Below are 20,679 nucleotides of genomic sequence, written 5' to 3'. Positions count from 1 at the left end.
ATATCCAAAATCTTGCTTTCCTTTATCTAACCTCAATTTTGAAATGCATCTTTAGTTTAAAAAAAACAACAAAAAAAAAACGTTTCCATTCCTGCTTGCGAGGAATTGTTTGTGTGTGTATATGATTCTGATGATGATGTTTGTAATTTAGATTAATTGTGTTAACCTTCAAGGAACTTGATAACCTGAGTTATTGGGTTGGTATATTTTAGATAACTATCAATATATGTATTCTCAACTTATTTTAGTTTCATTAAAATTGTGTATGCAAGTGGATAAGTAATAATAACAAGGCTCACACCCTCAGTACCCACTATGTATTTTGTGATGTAAGAAAATGTTTTTGTATTGTTTATCATTAGTTTACTTCATTAAACAGATGAGCATGCAACTACACACATGGATAAGTAGTAATATCCATGTGCATACCCTCAGGATCCACTTAGTATATTTTGCAATATAAAGAACCACTTCTTTTCTATGTAGTTTATTACTAGTTTTCCTCATTAAAAATGTGTGTACCCATGTGGATAAGTAATATAATACTCATTTGTATACCTTCAGAGCCAACTTAGTATTTTATAATATAAGGAACCTCTTCTTTTCCATGCAGTATTTTACCGGGTTGCCTCAATAAAAAAGATGCTCACATGTCCATTGATGCATAATACCCAGGTGCACATCTATATGGTCGACTTATTATGGATACAAAATTTCAAGTTTCTCGGTTCTTTCTCTTCGAGCTGTGGTGGCCATGCATATAAAGATGTACATACACACACGTGTACGTATGTGTGTGTAATGGATTGTGATTCCTATTTGCAATATAAAGAATCATTTTATCTATATGATTATCCGCTGTCTTGCCTCATTAAAAAGATGCATACACGTACGTGGATAGGTCACAATACCCAGGTGCACAGACTCAGCATGGGTGCAGAATGTCAGATTTCAAGGTTCTTTCCTCTTGTAACTACGACAGTCACACAGACACGCAGCTAGAGGCGTTATAAGTGATGGTCAATCCCACTATTCGCTGGTAAAAGAGTTGCCCAAGATTTGACGGTGAGTGATGATGACTAGCTGCCTTCCCTCTAGTTTTACACTGTTAAATTAGAGATGGCTAGCGCAGATAGCCCTCGTGTAGCTTTGCGCGAAATACAAAAACAGGTAATCCTTACAAAACTATGCCATGAATGTAAGAAGTTTCATGTGTGATTATTAAAATATTTAGGCCAGAAAATAATGTCATCAATTTTTACCATAAAAAAACGTTATTACCAGTATTATGCATGATGGTTTTGGCATTTTCTGTCTATATTCTGTTTAGATTTCCGATGGACACTGTATTAATGACAACAATTTATAAGTTGTAGTACAACAAAACAGTGAAAGGTATTGATGGTTATCCATACGTTTTGGTTTGATCCATACAAAAGTTAGCTGTGATTTAACATTTTTGAAAGAGCGTAAGTTTATTTTATTAGATTTACCAATTAAGATTGGTTTTACGCTCATGCGACACGCGCACACGCGTATGTTTGCACAAAACAGAACAGTAACCCTTCTTTTGCTATTTTTATTTCATCTTTGTTTTCCATTAAGGTGTTAAAGGCAAAAAAAAAAAAACTTTTAGATAATATTCATGTTTTGTAGTTCACGTTGAGAATTAAAAAATAAAATTTCTCGCACCACTGAAAATTTCGTAAATAATGACAATACAATTTTTAAATCATTCCAACTTCGCCATATTATATTTAAAATGTGTAATAATTCCCAATTTCTTTGAAAGTTTATTAGTCTTTTATAAACATCGTGCCGTACCAATTGGATGTTCCTTATTGTGCAATTCTGAACACTTCAATTCCTTGTAAGCCAGACACACAATTTCGTTTTCACTTTATGCCACCATTTACTTTCACAATGACTTAAAATTGCTTCTCTATTCTTTAAAATCGTGATTAATATCCTCTGTAGTGTGTTTGAATTTTGCGCCATCATGCATTTTTTTAACACCAAAAACCATTGCTTTCATAATTTCAGGTTTAGAATATAAAATAAGCCCTTTGCGTTACACTAGTTCACTTGTGTACTTAAGAGCGGCTGTTTCACTTGAAAATATTTGTTACATGTGTACATGTGTGTGTTTTTATCATGTGTTTATTGTAACTAGTATGTAGACCATGGTGGATTTTCTGTTGTTTATAAAAGATAAAAAATGCCTGGACATAAACAACTTTTGGTGTATCATTTTAATCTTTTTTATATTAAAAAAATATTTTTACCATTAATTAATTCTTGAAAGAGCGAATAATCATTAAGAATTTAATTAATTTTATTAATCTAGTAACTATCCCCGACATTCAAAACAACAGAAATGTAAAAAAAGAAAAAGTGGTTTGCTAATTATTTTATGGCTACATTGTATACTGCTGATCAATTATGCTCGTTTCTGAAGTCCCTCCAGGGCTCTGAATTAACCTTTTCAGTGCCGTAGACGAGATAACTCGTCCAAGCCGATCGGTAACACAGTGCCACGGACCAGTTAATTCGTTATCAATAATACCTAACTTCAACGCTAAATGTCAGAACCATACATGCATTTGACCTACTTACAAATTGTTTCACGTTTGATCCAAAATGGCGTCACGAAAAAAGTTACGAAATGAAGAAGCATTAGAGTTGTATTGTAGCAGCTGAAATACTCGGCAGTCAACAGGTATCTTTAAAGCTGTCTTTTTCAAAAAAAGGAGAGAAAAACAAAAGACTAGCATTATTAAATAAACGGGTGTATTTTCGTTGTTTTTATAATTTTCGTTACTAAAGTATTATTGATTTTTATTGTTTAATGACTTATTTTGATATTGTAAGACATGTCATCATGAACTGTTGTGCGATTCTATTCATACAGGGTGTTCGGAAAGTCAGTGCAGTTTTATGACAGCATTCATTCAGTCTATTTAAAGCCAGTAACTGATAGCGGTGTTTAGAAACAAAATAAGAATGATTTACCTCCTGTATTCTATATTGAAACATGTCTGTTAATAAATATATAAGTACACAGTGACTTTCCGAACACCCTGTAGTTTGCCGCCTGATGAAAGCAGGTAAGCTAGTGAAAGATAGTTTTTTTTTAATGTTTATTCGTTTGTTTAGCCATCAGTAAATGTTTATATGTATCAAATGTAGTGTGTTATTTAACCCAATTAAAACAAGTGTGTAGAGTTAGGAACTATAATTTAGAAATGTCATTCATATCCAAAAATAAGTTTTTAAAATAAACTGTAGTAGCCGAAAAGGCATCAGGTTGTCTAGTTACAAGTGAAAATTTAAAGAAAAGACGACAGAGAATCAATATGTGTTCCTAACATTGCATTTTTCGTACATGGAACAACTACAGATTTTATCCTTCTATAATTAGTATAGCTAGGCTGTGTGCTGCGGACTTAACAACGGTAAAGTTGGGGTTTCGATACCCATTGTGGGCAGAGCGCAGATAACCCATTGTGTAAATGTGTGCTTAACTCCATTAACAGTCAATATAGACTATCTTAATTTGATTGTATTCGTGTAATTCTTCTAAATATAAACGCAATTTCTGCATGTAGTTAATTAATCATGTTCTTGTTGACGGATGTCTTAACTTTGTAAATGGTGCTAATCATTTTATACAAGTAAAACTTACGTACTGCATCATTTAAGTTTCAACTTAGTGTGTATATATTTCTGTATGTAGTTGTTTGGAAAGTAGTCTGTTCAAATACATGGCACAAAAACCTGTACAGTGGCTTGAGATAGCTAAGTTGTATGCAAATCAGTGGTTGAATTTATGTACCCTGAAGACACAGAGGATATTCCACTAAAATTTCAACCTGGAAGTATAAAAGTGGGATATGTCCACAGTTTTCCCTTTTTTTTTACTATTATGATTTGATTTCAACTCTTGTTTCTATGGACTTCATTCTATTTACTCTTGCCCCTAGCAGTCAGTCACACAGAGTGAAAAGTCAGATAATAATTTGTTAATATTACACAGTGCTGTGTGATCTTTCATGATCAAGTGCTTGTCCAAGTGAAATTTAAATAAGCAATATATATTGACAAACCGTACATATCAAACTCACACTTTTAAAGATAAAGAGAAATTGGAATAATTTAGTATTTGTTGTTTCTGACGGGGACATAAAATAAGGCTATAATTTGGGACAATTGATAGACCCTCATCGTGCTTAGGGTTATGAATGGATTTTCAGGGTAGCTTAACCCGAATTGGATACCAGATTTTGTGTTACTAGCCCCCCATTCTCAGAATCTCGGTGTGCCGTGTGTAAAACTGTGTTTATATATACCTCTACTATTTTCTCATTTGGTTAACTGTAGAAGTAAGTTGGGGTTATAAATTGGTTGGTATATTGGGATCTGTGTGAATCATGTCCTGCAGTGGAGCGCAGGAATTTGTACTACATACAGTAATATGTAGTGTTTTACGCTGGGGGAGGGGGAAAAACCCTGGAATAATTGGTTAATTGCCTTACGCTGCAGCACTAAACTATTAGTAGTAGCGAGTAGTTCTTTGTAAAGTTAAAACCATAAATTTAGGTGGTTTAAAACAATAATACATATGATGAGCCTGAAGGGTAACATGGTTGAGTGTTTCCAGAATCATATAAAATATTTGTTTTCATCTCGTTATAAAAAAAAAGTGTATGTGTGTGTGATTATGCTATAATAATAATAATAATAAAATCAGAGTGAATAATGATTTCAATCGGTTGTATTGACGTTGACTATTTCATATTATTGGAAGCAGAAAGAAATACTATCATCCACGAATATTTCTCACAGAACTTTAGAATCGTTAATTCATAAGTTATTTTAGGATTCTGCCTAGTGATAATTATTGCAAATATTTTAAGTTATTAACAGAAAATGATGTGAATTAATGGTGGTGAAAATTGTTCAGACATAAGAGTTGAAAAAATAAATTCGTTTTTCAGGCAGTAATTACCACTACGTACAAATACATATGTAGTATATTCTTACTTTTCACGTACCGGCGTTGGTAGGCGTGACTGGTATTAATTAACTAGTGCAGTATTTGCTAATACAGATTTTCTTCAAGACATCTGAGTTTCTTTTGCAACTGAATTTTAACTTTCGAATCTTTATTGTAGCAATATATATATAACTGCAGCGTTATTACTTTAAAAAGTGATTGCCTTTTAAAATCTTGTTTTATTAGTTTGAAATCAAATAATTACAGAAAACCAACCGTGTTGTTATTGGGATACCTAAAACGGTTTCGAAAGAATTGAGAAAACTTTCGTTCTCTTGAGATGTGTGTTTAAAAGCTAGATATTTATTCTAAACCAGTTATGTACGAGAGTGATAAAATATCTGTTTTTTAGATATATATACACGAAATTTAGATTATTCTAGTAACTTGTGATGCTTTAGTTTTATTTGCTGTTTTAAAAAACGTGTTCATATAGGCTGCAGTAAGGTAAGCTTAGGGGTGGTACGACCAATGTAAATCACGTGAAAACAAGTAAATTTATCTCGCATGTGTGACGTGAAGCCACATAAAGTGTTATCAAGAGGGCAGGTGAGTACTGGCAATATAATATTTACAAATAGAAAAATGTATCACGAAGAACTGATAAATCTGCAATTTTCGTTTATATCTACTGTGATAATCTCTATCTGCTTATAGCAAATGTTAAAATATTCCCATACCACAAGCAACAAAAGTTCTAACTTTCAACTATACCCACATTACTTTTATGTATTTGGAAAATAAGTTCATAATTATTGAAAATCTAGAAAATATCATTATACTTTAATTTTTATTAAGCAACACAATAATAATTTTATTTAACACAATTGCAGGTTCTTTAACCAATTTTAACTGAACTAGAAATAAATGATTTCTTTCTTTTGCTTTACATTTATTGCTTAATCCTCGAATAACAACACTTTTAAGAGTCATACGACTTTGTGCACTTTAGCTTTAAGCTAACTCGGCATTAATTTAATGTCAGGTATGGAAAGCTAACCCAAAAATATGTTGAAAAGATACGAATTTCAAAACACACAACCTTTAAGTGTGATTTAGATTCTGCCTCTGTGGTATTTAAAAATGTCGTTTGTGAAAGAAAAAAAGCGTAAGTGGATCAATGTTTACATTTATCTGTTATGTTTGTGCAATCGTTTATTTCCTCTATCATTTGTTTACTACCGATTTAACTCTGAAACTTGAACTTTTAGTACATTTGCTAGTTTAATCTTTGTTGTTTTGTACGATTCCCAGGAATATTGAAACGGTTGGTTTCCACATTGCCAATTCTTTTCATGTATGTTTTGTGTGTGTGTAATAACTGACAATTATTTCTGTGGGTCGTACTTATCGATTCGGAGTTGGTAAGTAAGCATTTTTTAACGTTTCATGGGTTTTACGTTGATTTGTCTATATTGTATTTATTTCACTTTTGTATGAACTTTACTGATGATTAAATATATATGTAAAAACGACTGGTTTGGGTTGAGAAAATTTTTTATGCAGAGGAGCGAACAACTTTTCGACCTTTTCGGTCATCGTCAGGTTCACAAAGAAAGAGGTAACTGACCGATAGCTGGCCACATGTTTGAAGGGAATTGTGTAATTGAGTGTAGGAATGTATAGGATGTGTTTAGATGTTTGATTATATTTATTAATATAGGTTAAAGGTGTTCCTTTGTATTGGTTTATTTTGGGCTTGAGTTGTATAAGTAAGGTTTCTTTAAATTTGCGTTTGTTTGTTTAGTATTTGGTCAGCTGTCGGTCAGTTACCTCTTTCTTTCTTTCTCAACCTGAAGATGAGCGAAGAAGGTCGAAACGTTGTTCGCTCCTCTGCATAAAAGATTCTCAACCCAAACCAGCCGTTTTTACATACATATTTTTCTCTTCAAGTGGGTTTTCTCGTCATCACTGTTTACCGATGATTAGTTTTATTGTTTATTAAGAATTACAGGAAATTTGCAAGCGTTTGAGGTGTCAATGTTTTCCTTTAGAATTCCCGTTGCCCTGGCGCCATGTATTTGTATTAGTGTTTTAAGTTTGTGTTATTGCGTTAAAAAATAATTTTGACATATTTGAATAGCTTTAAAGGTTTCATCAACATTTCTGTAAATTACACATTGTTGCTGTTGCACAAGTGATATCTGGTCATATTTCATTATTATGAGTCATGCCCGCGTTGTCGCGCACAAATTTAGAAATTGGAGTAGTTTGAGGCAGCGAAGTGCAGCAAATGGTTACTATGGTTACGTGTAAGATTTCTGTGCTGTGGTTTCGTATTGACAAACAAGACGGAAAACGTATTACTACACACATCGCATACGATTTTATATATTATCATGGAAAACACATTTGTGCATAGTGTTTGTTGTATGCGAAACAAAGAACCAGCAATGGATTTTTATGGATTCAGCTGTGTGTGTATACGCATTTTGAGATTTTTGTTGGAATGTATCAAGCATAAAAGTGGTTTGGCAATGTAGGCGAGATAACCTAGACACACAATAGGTTTATTATGGAGATTTCTATGTTTGAACATAGCTTATTATGACTTATAATGTAGAGTAGTATTTATTTGCTATTTGCAAAAGCCTGATTTTTGTACTTTACATTCAATATTTAAGTAATTTTGCTTTATCAAATGCCTGTTACTCTACGTTTTATTTTTTCAGACAATATTTTAATAATTTGGATAATGACTGTGATAGTTTAGAAGTGAGAGGGTTCTTTAGGGATATACTAAAATACTGAAAATGTGTAAAAACAATATTTTGTTAACCTATAATTAGTGACTTGGAGTCAGGTAAGAAATTTGTTGTGTATGTGTGAGTGTATATGTACATATACTTATATTTAGTAAAAATTATGCTTTAACAACACAACTACTAAACATGCTTGCCCTTTCACCCATGGGAATGCTATAATGGTCAATCCCACTATTTGTTTGTAAAAGAGTAGCCCAAGAGTTGGTGGTGAGTGGTGATGTCAAGCTCCTTTCCTCTTGGTCTTACACTGCTAAAATAGGGGCAGATGGTCCTTGTGAAGCTTTGTGTGAAATTCAAAACTAACCAACTTGAACCAAGTGATAATCATAAAAAACAAAAAAATTATTACATCTAAACTTTCAGGCTGGTAACAGACAGCCCTTCATCAGGGGGATGTTGTTTTTATTTTTATTATTTCTGCCTCTGAAAGTCTGTTGTGAGCCTGTAGGTTGTTAATTCCTATGTCAGTAATTGAGGTTGATAACAATAATGGACATTGTATATGTTAATGAAAGAACATGTGGTTAATTTTTCACTTTTAAAGACCTGTAAAGCATGAAGTTTGCAAAATCAAGTTTAGTTTTTAAAAAAACAAACTCATTACTAATACAACTAGGTTGAGTTAGAATTTGTTTTCAGTAATCATGAGTATCTGTGTGGGATTTACTTTGCCTTTGGTACAACTGATTTGGCTAGCTACTCAAATTAAAAAAAAAAAATGTAAACATTAGCAGTTATGGAAAGGCACATGTAGCCTTTTTTTTTTCTATGAGAATAAATAAATCTCTTTGTTGCATTTTTGTTTTTAAATAATTGATAGATATGTAAAATATTTATTAAGAAATGCAAGCCAATAAAATAATTTGTCAGATTATTTCAGTATTCTTCTGTAGAATAGTGTAAGTTAATCTTCTGTGGTTGATAAAAACAAAAACAACAGATTTGTTTAAAACTATTCTTTACTTTCTTTAAGCATATAACAAATATGAGAGCAAGGTTTTAATGTTGTTGGGTTATTGCTATTACCAAGGTATTTACTACTTTTTTGAAATCATTCATACAATGTTTTATTGGACCAAAAGATACGACTCTGTACTCTCTGTAATTGGCTTTTATTTTGCAGAATGTAGTTCTTTATAGTCATAACTGTTATATACTGTCCATGCTTACACTAAGGTATGAAGCTTTGTATGAACATAAATACAGAAAGTAAATATTAAAGTTATATTTATACATTTATTACATTTCCTTTCTTTTGAAAAAAATGAAGTATAATCTGTGACAACGAGGCCTAATGCATTCTTGTTTGGCCTCTACATTCACTGTGGGCACCCTATACTATGGACTCCAGTTTCAAGTGTTCAGTGTTCTTTGGCACAGCTTGCATCACCAAATTAAAGAACTACAGTTGGGCCATTAATAATGGTGATTTTTGTGTAACAGAGGATGAGCCCAAACAAGGATTGCATTACAGAGTATATTTTCTATTTTACCTTTGGTGAAAAGACATCTGTAGTTATATATGTATTCATTAAACAGTTGTTTGATGATATAATAATATAAATTAGGCACAATACTGTCATTATTCACTCCCTTTAATTTAGGTTACTGTATAATAAGTTAAAAAGCACTCAAAAACCTCATAAATATTATAAGTATTCCTTTTAGGTACAACTTTTTTGTGTTTTACAAACACATTCATACTTGTTTCTGATATAATCATTTACTATTGCATTTCTGTTAGCCTTGCTGTATTGGTTTTACACTTAAGAGTGTTTAAAGGTAATAGGTTATAAATTGTTCGAATGCTGATTTTCTCAACTCACATGAGCCAAGCTGTCTCACTTTATCTGGTACCTGATATTGTATTTATAGTGAGATTTTTGTCCATCAGTTGGAAAGCACTGTTAGTTTTGCTATTCTATTCTACCCTAATAAATGCCTTATGAATTATCTCTTTGTCTGTGCGTGAGAAAGAGTGTATTTTCTCATTCATATTTGTCTGTTATACATGCGTATCAAGACTGCAAGTTCCAATTTCATGATTCATATCCTCTCTTCTTTAAGTTTAATTTTTTTTCTATCCAGCTTATATATGAAGTTTCATGTCAAAAGTTTGACCTTTCCTTTCTTTGGCTTTGTCCCAGTTCATGTTTCTTATTCTTTGTGTGTGTTGTGTGTGCATACATACTGTATCTAGTTGCTGGAAAACATGCTCCTTTAAATTGATATTTAATTTTTTATTCCGTTATAATACTCGGGTAAACTTATAATTGACAGATTATATGAGAACTATCCCCAAAATGCAGATTTTAGGATATATATGTATACACTGTAGAAATAATTTTAAACTCATACAGTATAGGAAAAATCTAATGTTCATAAATGAACAACTAAGAAAAATATATGTATTTGCAGTTATTTCATAAGTCTTGTTCTAATGGTCAGCTTGCATTGTTTTGCTAGTTCTAACAGCTATGAGATGGCCTTCCATACTCAGTCCAGAAAGGACTAGACTAAAAAAATTCCTTTTCATTAGTACAGGGCAAAAACAAAGAGAATAAAGATTTATTGCCAAAATTCAAACAAAACCACTACTGCATAGATCAATTATTCAAAACAGCAACTACAGAGGAGAAACGTCTAACTTGTATTGCACTGTACAAATGTTTGTACCACCCATTTAAGATGGACTTGTTTTTTTTTCCCCAGGGGATTCAAACACAGGATCAGGATGATATGGGTCTGGAGCCATTGGCACATGTAAGCTTTTCATGAGTAAAGAATTAATATACATTTACAAACTTTCAACATTTGGTTAAAAGAATGTTTTACTACATGCTGAACACCTGCACAAAAATTTTGAAAATTTTACCTTAATGTATCTCATGCTGCCTTGGATTTTCATGAACTTTGGGTTGTTATGTCAGTTTGTAATTCAGTCTTGTTTTTCTCATTTGTCTACTCAGTTTTTACCTGTAGTAGTAATACTTTGTTATAAAGTGAATAAATCTGCAAGTCAAAGCTATAATGTCATCACTTTGTTTTTTAGTATTTTGCCTTCAGTCTTTCTAATAAAATCTGTTTTATTTTCTTATTTTAAAGTAAACAAATTTTTCTTTCTTTTGACCAAATAGATAAAATATTTTACCTGTGTTGAAATTTTATTAAGTATACATCTAGTTATAGACTGGTGTCTATTTTAATTCCTTTTTTCAGGTTTTTTTTCATTCTTTTCATCTTCTACAATTAGGCATGGCTTTGTGTTTAGTATGCCTGGACTATATGAAATCAAGGGTTCATTGTAGCCATGGGTACATTATATATGAAAGTGATGATCAAAACTGCTTCTTGAGTTAAACAAAAATTGCCCAAGAGTTGTTTTTTAGTGCTGTTGACTATTTGCCTTCCCTATCAAAGATGGCTATGAGTAAGTTATTCATTCTATAACTATATACAAAAATTGTAATTGTCATTCACTCAGGAAGCAGGTTTTTCTTCCATTACTAGTAACTTTGGTTTTATCTTTTCTCAAGTGGTATAAGGGATTGAATATTGCCCCAGTGACCACTTCTACTCTGCAATTTTGTACTTTTATTATTATCTTTGTTGATGTATCTTTGAGATAAGAGTTATTTTTGCTTCTAAGATGAATGATTTACATTAAGATTATAGAAGAAATATGCCTGCAGTATAATCATGTGCATTCCATTATTAAATATTATACATTTTTCCAAGTGCAAATTGTGTTGTAATCCTTTGTTTATGACATGGAGATGAGCTGAAACATACCTGAATGAAATTAAATCATTGCATATTGAGTGTAAATCATACTTGTTAAAATATAGGTCTTCTGATACTGACTAAAAGCTAGATCCTGAATGTAACTATTGGTTACCACCATTAAAATAAACTACTGTCTTGTTTTTGTTATAAGACAACAATTAGAAGTTGTGTGTGTGATCATAGTAAAGTTCATTGAAAAATTATAAACCCATCTACCTCCATTAAGTTGGTAATATTTTGTATGGAAGCTGTAGCTTTTTAAGTGAAATTATAGCATGCTAAATTATTCTCTGGTTTGTGTTCTTAAACATAACAAAGATATTTTCATATGCTACCTATGTTGTTAACTGGCTCTATGCTACTGTTTTTGTGTGTGAAAGAAACAACAGTTCAGATATTGAAATCAGAAGGTTATGTAATATTTAGGAGGTTAATTTTATCGTATTATGTTGAACACAATTTGTAATCATGTGCCTGTTTAAATATTTTTGGCTAGTTAGTTTTTTAAGTATGTTACATTGGATGATTAAAATACAACAGAGCAAGGGATGTATTTAAGTATCGTCAGATTGACATACTTGTTTCTTCTTCCAAATATTTTTCAGTTAACCACCATTCCTTCTTTTCTTGGCAGATTGACTTGAAACTTTGTTAGGCTCTATATGAAATATTACACCCAGACTCTCTCTTTTTTTCATTTTGTCGATTAAAGCTTTTTTAAGGATTTCATAAGGCAATGGTAAAACATAAAAAATGTGTATTTTTGGCTTCTTCACAATCTTTACAGCAATTAAAATGAAAATTGGTACAATATAAATTTTCATGCATCCAACACATTGACATACAAAAATGTTAACTTGCTTATTTTGAGTTTTTTTTTGGGGAGGTTGTCAACACTCACAGAAAATCATAATTTTGAGGTTTTTGATTAACTACTCAGCCATATTTTGACCAATTTACTTAGGACTGGGTCAAAAGATACTTTTCTGTAGTCACTTATATGGACAAACAAAAATGGTGGACTTGTCCATTTCTTGTCATTTTATGAGTTAACACATTCACTTCAAAGGTCAAACTTGTGAAATTTTATTTTGGTTTAACTTCTTTCATACTTAATAGTAATTATTTTGTTAACTTCAGGGATATTGGTCAGTTAATTAGCCTTATATAACTAATTTATATGGTATTTGGTACAAAGATAATTTTCTACAGACAACACATTGACAAACAAAAATGTTGGCATTTCTCTATCTTTAGTAATCATTCAGGTAGCAACAATACCAAAAAATATAATTTTTGGATTTTTTGACCATTACTCTGCTTTATTTTAGCCAAGTTATGTGGGACTGGTATGAAGATTTTTACAGGTCTTGAACAGAGTTATAGACAATTTTGGACTTTGTCTTTTACTCAATATTTCAGCAACAAAAGTACAGTTTGGGGTTTTCATGAATAATTCATGTGCATGGTAATGAACTAGTTATAAAGATACCTTCTTGCAAATCCAAAGTAGTAATATAGACAGTTTTCAATTTTTTTTGTTTTTTTTAAATTAGCCATGTTTGGAATGTGTGTTAGAGAAATGGTGCATTCATCCAGAAATGTTGACTTTTTTAATTTATTAATTTTTTAAATTCAGTAATAGGAATTTGATTTTATCTAACTTGCTAATGTATAAAACATTTTCTTTTGTTTTTGGTAATAGGAATTTGATTTTATCTAACTTGCTAATGTATAAAACATTTTCTTTTGTTTTTGTGTTTAAATCCCCTATGCTTGACTCAAGGATGTGAATTTGTTGTTCTTATTTAAGCAGTGTTTATTTATATCTTGCCTTTGATTTTATATTAGCAGGTCAGAGAAATATTTTACAAGGAATATAATATGACCTTTTCCTTGGTCACCAACCTAAAGCTAAGGTGTCCTAATCTAAGACAAGACTGGCTTTGCATAAAAGTTGATTATGGTTTAATTTAATCATTAATGGTGTGTAAATAAATCTGGATAATTATAGGTTATCTTTAAGCTAAGGAATATTTTTCACCATTATACTAAGTTTTAGTCATTGGCTGTGAGAAAGAAATAGTGCTCTAGATTGTTATAGACTTGCACATAACAGTAAAGAGCTGTGGCATATAAAGTACTAAAACCTTTAGTCAGTAATTTAAGAGTATAGCCATGATCTATTTAAAATGATAATGTTTGTCAGAGTTACGAGTGTATTTTGTGTTTGATTTAATACTTAAGTGGTTCATCTTAATTCTTCATTTGGGTTTTACATTGTTCTTTAAGTTATTCAGCATTCAAGTTAAATTGGTTATATTGTATTATTGTCTCAAACAGACATGAAAGTGTTCTTTATTGATTATTAAACATATGTATAGTGAACTTAAACTTAATATGCAGTATTATCTGTTTAAGTATATTATTATTTTAATGGGGGGTAAATATTAAGTAAATTAGTAATTCTTTTTCATTTTTCAATTGTTATTTAAGACTTTAGTGATTTTTGTGAACTACATGTATTTAGCTGATTACAGAATGAACTTCCCATGTGTGTTCCTCATGGATTACAAGAGTCATGGTATTTCCATAATCTATAGATTGCAGTTTTTTAGCTCAAATGTTTAAAGAACTTTTTGTTATCCATTGTTGCATGGTTTGTATATGTGTACAGGTTTTTTGTTGTTTTTTTTAATTATCTTGCTAGTTTAAAATTTGTTAAAAGAAAAACATACCAGGTTTGAATTTAGCTTACAGATATCAAGGATATCTGTACCTTAAAAATATGACCTCAGCAACCAAAATATTTGTAAACTTATTTCTACTCAGTAATTAGTGGAAACTAATTTTAATTGATAAATTAATTTGTTATACAAATCAATGCTATAACTGCTCATATGTAATTGCCCAGCTCTTGTCAAACATGCCTTGGTTGCTTGTCATAATATTTTCTAAATCAAGTACCTACTTTAGCTAGAGTTCTGAGTTAAGGATAAATAAATTTGTATCCATACTAAAAAATGTTTTCTTATATAAAACTTTTAATGTCTGTTCACTGAACTACTAGTTTAGTGTTAATGTTTTTAATAGCAGGGTCAGAAATGGATGAACTTCCACCTGGAATTGGCCAATATGATGACTTTCACACTATTGATTGGCAACGAGACATAGCTCGGGACCGAATGAGACATAGGTACATAATCAAGAAAAGAACAGAAAGAGTATTGGATTTCATAAGAGGTATTCATGATGCCTGGTCTGGTTGGCTATGTGTTTTACTTGTTGGTGTAGCAGCAGGTGAGTGGAAGTTATGAGAAGTATAATTTACCTATACTATAATCTTTATTTGTGTACAGATTCATTTAATTCTAGAAAATAAGGGATTGTCAATTCATTGCACCTGTTCTGTGGTTTGTATTGTTATGTTGTGGAAAAAGCTATTGCTTGAAATACTTTGAAACTTTAGAATTACTTTTTAAAATAATATAGCTTCTGAAAATCAAGTACCTTATTTTTATATATGTATCATATTTTTTTTGTAAGTTTGTAACTAAAATTGTGGAAAATGTTGTTTTTGCTTTGAGTGAAAAAATACTGTGCCCAGTGTCTGTGTTTATAGTCAATGGCAAATATTAAAAACAAGTAGTTTTCTTTGCATATCAAAATTGTGTAGATTCCTGTACATGGTGAGGGGACCTCCTAGGGAAGGTTCTTTTCTTTCAGTTTACCTCCTCTGGGATCTAAACATCCACCCACGAGTTTGCTGTGCATGGCAACCTGTGAACGGGATGAGAGGATTCTGGTGGTTGAGGGGTGCAACCCTAACACACCACTTTGGCCTTGAATTCCTGTAAAAGGGCGGCCTTGGGGTGGCCCCCCTTCAATTAATCAACTTGTCCACTCGGGCTAGGGTCAACCAATTACCGGTGTTGGAAGTTCTCAACAGGTGTTGTGGACATTGTATCTGTTGCTGGTGTTTGGGTATAGTGCTCACAAAACCCTGGCATTGCTGCATTGTCCTTGTTTGGCATTGTAGCGTATTCCCTCGTAAGGTTCCATGGTGGGTGGGGTCAGTGGGCACCGAAATTTTCCTTTCTTTATTATGGATACTGCAATTACAAATCTTAATAAAATAGTGAAAAAACAGTCTATAGGTAAACAACCACATCTTGAAGATTTTGTGCAGCAATCATCACCATCTGTACCACTTGTTGTACCTCAGTTTCTCGTATTGCATTCACTTTCAGACAAACCTTTAGGGCAAATGTCTCCCTTATTCATTCAGAAGGGACTAGAGGGACTTGCTGGCTCTCCAAAGTCAGTAAAGAAGCTTTTATCTGGTGAAATATTGGTGAAAACATCCACATCTTAACTTAGTGAACTCCTCTTGCATTCAGAGGCAATTGGGGATATTCCTATTGAGGTTGCACCTCATGCTACTTTGAATTCATCATGAGGAGTTATTATTGAGAGGGATGTGAAGAATATCCCAGAGTCAGGGATTCTCGCTGGTTAAACACCCAAGGAGTTTCTGCAGTGAGGCATATGTCCACTCGCAAAGATGAAATTATGATACCAACCAATGCCCTCATTCTCACATTTACGTCACCATGTCTGCCTGCCACCATCAGGGCAGGTTATCTTAATTGCAGGCTATAGCCATACATTTCAAACTCTCTCGATGTTTCCAGTGTCAGCAGTTTGGTCACATGGCTATAGATTCCAAACCCTCTCAATGTTTCCAGTGTCAGCAGTTCGGTCACTCAAAGATGTCATGTTGTGGTTCCTTGACGTGTGCTCATTGCAGTGCCAAGGACTATGATGCTTACAAGTGTAAAACCGGACCCTCATTGCATCAATTGCAATGTGTCTCACCCATTCTACTTTCGTTCCTGCATAAATAGTTGGAAGAAAAAGAGGTGAAGCATTTGAAAATGATTCATAACATTACTTATCCTGAGGATCAAAAAATTGCTGTTCACCACCTCATCTCGGACATATGCTGCTGAACTTTGTTCCACAACTACAGTGGGAGTGCAGACAGATCTCTCCGTACCTCCAAAAGAATCGTTCTTCAAACAAATAAAAACTTGACCTGCATGGTTAAAACAATTTATGAATCAACTTCAACACCTATCTCTGTCCCTTACATACCTTCCAACAAACTCCATGATCCACATCCTTTGGTTCCAGGTACAGGCATTTCCTCGGATACATCTTTTTCTCCCACTCCAACATGCAAAACAATCATTTGTTCATGTCCTTAGTCACTGGAATCCCCTTTCACCAGCAAAAACGTGCCCAATTGATGCAGGGCAGGATCTGTAGTGGTCAATAGATCTCCCTCGATTAAGGACAGCAAGGAAAAAAGACTTGGTCATAAACAAAAGGGTTCTCCACCCAGTTCACCTCCAATTAAACAAAAATGGCCACCCTGATATAATGGAACTGTCGTCTCCACCCAGATCCAAAGTCATATGGGACAAGATTTGAAAGGTCAGTCCAATTAAACAAAAATGGCCACCCTGATATAATGGAACTGTCGAGGTTTACATTCCAATCTGGATGACATCAAAACACTGATTGTTTCCTATCATCCTGTATGTCTTTTCTTACAGGAAACATTTCTGAAACCTATTTAAGTATAATTGATACTTAAAAAAAGTAGACACTCCTCATTGGAAATACTGTCTATTTGCTGAACATCTTTTGAACCATCCTTCCATTCCTTTTTATACAGATGGTTCGAAACTGGGACTGTGTGGGCTCTTCCATGGTTTGTTGTGGTTTGGTGGTTGCATGAAGAATCCCTTTACAGCTTTTGTGTTCACTGCTGCACCACCTGTACTTGGTGAAACTACAATTACAAAATCGAGAAAAAAAAAGTTGCATGTTTCACAAGTACATAATTTATTCATGACCATGGTTTTGCCAGTAAAGCCATCATCAGATATATTTAATCAAAGAACTGGAAGTGGCCCCAACATTCACCTAGAGATAGGTTGGATAAAAGTTGGGAAGAGGAGCTCAAGTTGATTTAGTCATTTAGAATTTTTTGGGTTTGTTTTAAGATGTCTCAGTGGTGAATCTGATTCTGAAACAAAAAAATATATTCCCTAAAACCATTTAAACTTCTTTTAAGGACTATACTGAAAATGGAAATGAGGAGGGTCAAGCCAATAAAATATAAAGTCAAAAATGATAGTTCAATAATCATAAAAGTGAATAACTGTTGTACTTGAAAAACAAGATTGTCATGATACAATCAGTAACTTCCTAGGTAGTAACAATTTTGCTTTCCTAAACATATACACTGCTAAAATCTCTGACAATAAATATTAAGTCTCAGTTGAAATACAGCAAAAGTCTACTTTATGAACTCCAAGCTAACCATTATGAACCACGTTTGTGTGGAATTCTTAAATTACACAAAACAAACATTCCTGTCAGATCTCTTATTTCCTATACTAATGCTCCTGCTTCCAAAGTAGCACAGTGAGCCCAAAATATTTTCAAAAATCTAAATGGTTTTAAACCAATGTTTGGTATAAAAAATTATCTGTGGCTTGTCGAAAATATAAAAAATGTACAGATATCAAATAATGCCAAAATTATTTTCTTTGGTGTTTGTAATAGTATACTTGTTTCACTAGTATACCTGATAATCAATATTAACAAATTGTTAGTTATATAATAATGAAGAAAAAGTAAACTTTGTTCAAGCCTATGAATTAAAAATAAACATTTGCTTAGATCAGAACTACTTAAAATTTAATGACCAAATATGTATTCAGAATGATAGGTGGTCTGTGGGTTCATCTTCCTCTCTTTTGCTTGCAGAAGCTTTTATGGGTAATTTAGAGAAGAAATTGTTGACCGATGAAAACAATACGAAACAGGTTCAATATTGATACTGATTTGTTAATAATATTTGTCTGTAGGCAGGATCCAAGCATCAGTCCCTCAGTCTGGATTCCTGTACGTGTTGAGGGTCCTCCCAGGAAAGGTTTTGTTATTTCAGTTTACCTCTGGAATCTAAACATCCACTCGTGTGTGCCATGTGTGGTGATCCATGAAGGGGAGGAGAGGATCCTGGTGGTTGAGAGGTCCAACCCTCACACACCACTTTCACCTTGAATTCCTGTGGATGGGCAACCTAGGGTTGGTGTCCCTAGGGTCAGTTGGCTGGTCCACTTGGGCTAGGGTCAACCACTTACCAGTGTTGGATGTTCTCAGCAGGTGTTTGGGTGTTGTGCTCACAAAGCCCTGGCATTGCTGCAGTGTCCTTGTTTGACATTGTAGTGCATTCCATTGTAGGGCTCCATGGTGAGTGGGGTCAGTGGGCACCAAAACATTCTTTTTTTGTTATGGATCCTTAAAAAAAAACTTAAATAAAATAGTGAAAAAACAGTCCATAGGTAAACGACCATGTCTTGAATATTTTGAGTGGAAATTTTCAACATCTGTAACACCTGTACCTCATTTTCTTATATTACATTCTTTATCAGACAAACCTTTAAGGCAAATGTCTCCCTTTTTTATTCAGAAGGGACTAGTGGGACTTACTAGCTCTCCAAAGTCAGTCAAATAGCTTTGCTCTGGTGACATATTAGTAGAAACATCCACATTTAAACACAGTGAACTCCTCTTACATTCAAAGGCAATTGGGGATATATCTTTCAAAGTTACTCCCCAAATTACTTTGAATTTGTCATGAGGGGTTATTGTTGAGAGATATTTGAAGAACATCCCTGAATTGGAGATCTTTACTGGTTTCTGCACATAAGGAGTTTCTGCAGTGCGGCATATCTCCACTCACAAAGATAGAATTATGATGTCAACCAGTGTCCTCATTTTAACATTTACATCACTGCATCCACCTGTCACCATCAAGGCAGGTTATCTTAATTGCAAGGTACAGCCATACATTCCAAACTTTCTCTGATATTTCCATTGTCAGTGGTTTGGCCGCTCAAAGACGTCATGTCATGGTTCCTTGGCATGTGCTTATTGCGGTGGCAAGGACTAAGATGCTTAAGAGTGTCAAATGGACCCTCATTGCATCAATTGCAATGGCTTTCACCTATCCTACTTTAGTTCTTGCCCTAAGTGGTTGGAAGAAAAAGAGGTGCAGCATTTTAAGACAATTCAAAACATTACTTACTCTAAGGCTCAAAAGTTGCTGTCCACCACTTCATCTCAGACATATGCTGCTGTACTTCTTTCCACTACTACAGTGGGAGTGCAGAGGAATCTCTCTATGTCTCCAAAAGAATAGTTCTCAAACCATATGAAAAGTCTTTTGATCTCCATGGTTAAAAATCAACGTCAACACTCAACTCTTTCCTCAACATTCATTCCAGCAAACCCCAAGATCCAATTTCTTTTGGTTTCCAGTATGGGTACTTCCTCATGTATATCTTCTCCTGCCCCCAAGATGCAAAACGATCATTTGTTCACATCCTCAGTTGCTGGAATCTTCTTCCAATGTCAAAAACCTGCCATTCAACCCATGGCATGGTCCATAGAGGACAAAAGACCTTCCTCGATTAAAGAAAAAAGACGTGGTCTAAAACAGAAGGGCTCTCCAACCAATTCGCCTACACATAAATAAAAATGACCACCTTGATACAATGAAACTCTTGATGTTTGTGTTCTAATCTGGATGACACCAAAGCACCGATTGCTTTCTACCATTCTGTATTGGATGTCTTTCCTTATAAGAGATATTTCTGAAACCTGCCAATACAGTCATCTTTTCGCAGTTTTCTTTGTACAGGAATGACAGGCTGGTGTGATGGACGAATGCATGGAAGGGAGGCACTGTTGTTTGATCAGCATGTGCCTAACCTGTCTTTGCCACTCGACACAGCCTTGGAGGCAGTAGCCATCCGTGTTTCCTTGGGTCTTATCATCACTGTTTGTTCTCTCTACCTGTTCCTTGGAGAGACATATGATCAGTCAGACCTTGATGCTCTTATTGAGCAGTTTCTATCTCCCTTTTTTTCTCCTGGGGAAGTGCTGATATTGATAGGAGGGGTCGATCTGTAGAGTGTATGCTCTTTGATC

At 33.5% G+C, this 20,679-nt stretch overlaps 1 protein-coding gene across 17 annotated transcripts in view; it reads left to right on the top strand.

The window, feature by feature from the left end:
- LOC143239606 (H(+)/Cl(-) exchange transporter 3-like) overlaps positions 1-20,679 on the top strand; it is a 102,435-nt gene that overhangs the window by 32,232 nt on the left and 49,524 nt on the right. For 8 of the 17 annotated variants that reach the window (XM_076480860.1, XM_076480865.1, XM_076480861.1 and 5 more), the window contains exon 3: positions 14,701-14,907. In XM_076480860.1, coding sequence (XP_076336975.1) covers positions 14,701-14,907 — 207 coding nt within the window. Of the gene's footprint in view, positions 1-5,461; positions 5,606-6,271; positions 6,421-7,434; positions 7,472-10,533; positions 10,585-14,700; positions 14,908-20,679 lie in introns of those variants that run through there. The other 9 variants (XM_076480867.1, XM_076480868.1, XM_076480859.1 and 6 more) reach the window with 7 other exon arrangements.

The sequence above is a fragment of the Tachypleus tridentatus genome, chromosome 13 (genome assembly GCF_004210375.1).
Source record: "Tachypleus tridentatus isolate NWPU-2018 chromosome 13, ASM421037v1, whole genome shotgun sequence".
Lineage (NCBI taxonomy): Eukaryota > Metazoa > Arthropoda > Merostomata > Xiphosura > Limulidae > Tachypleus > Tachypleus tridentatus.
The sequence above is the reverse complement of the archived record's forward strand: the minus strand, read 5'-3'. Positions and strand labels throughout refer to the sequence as shown.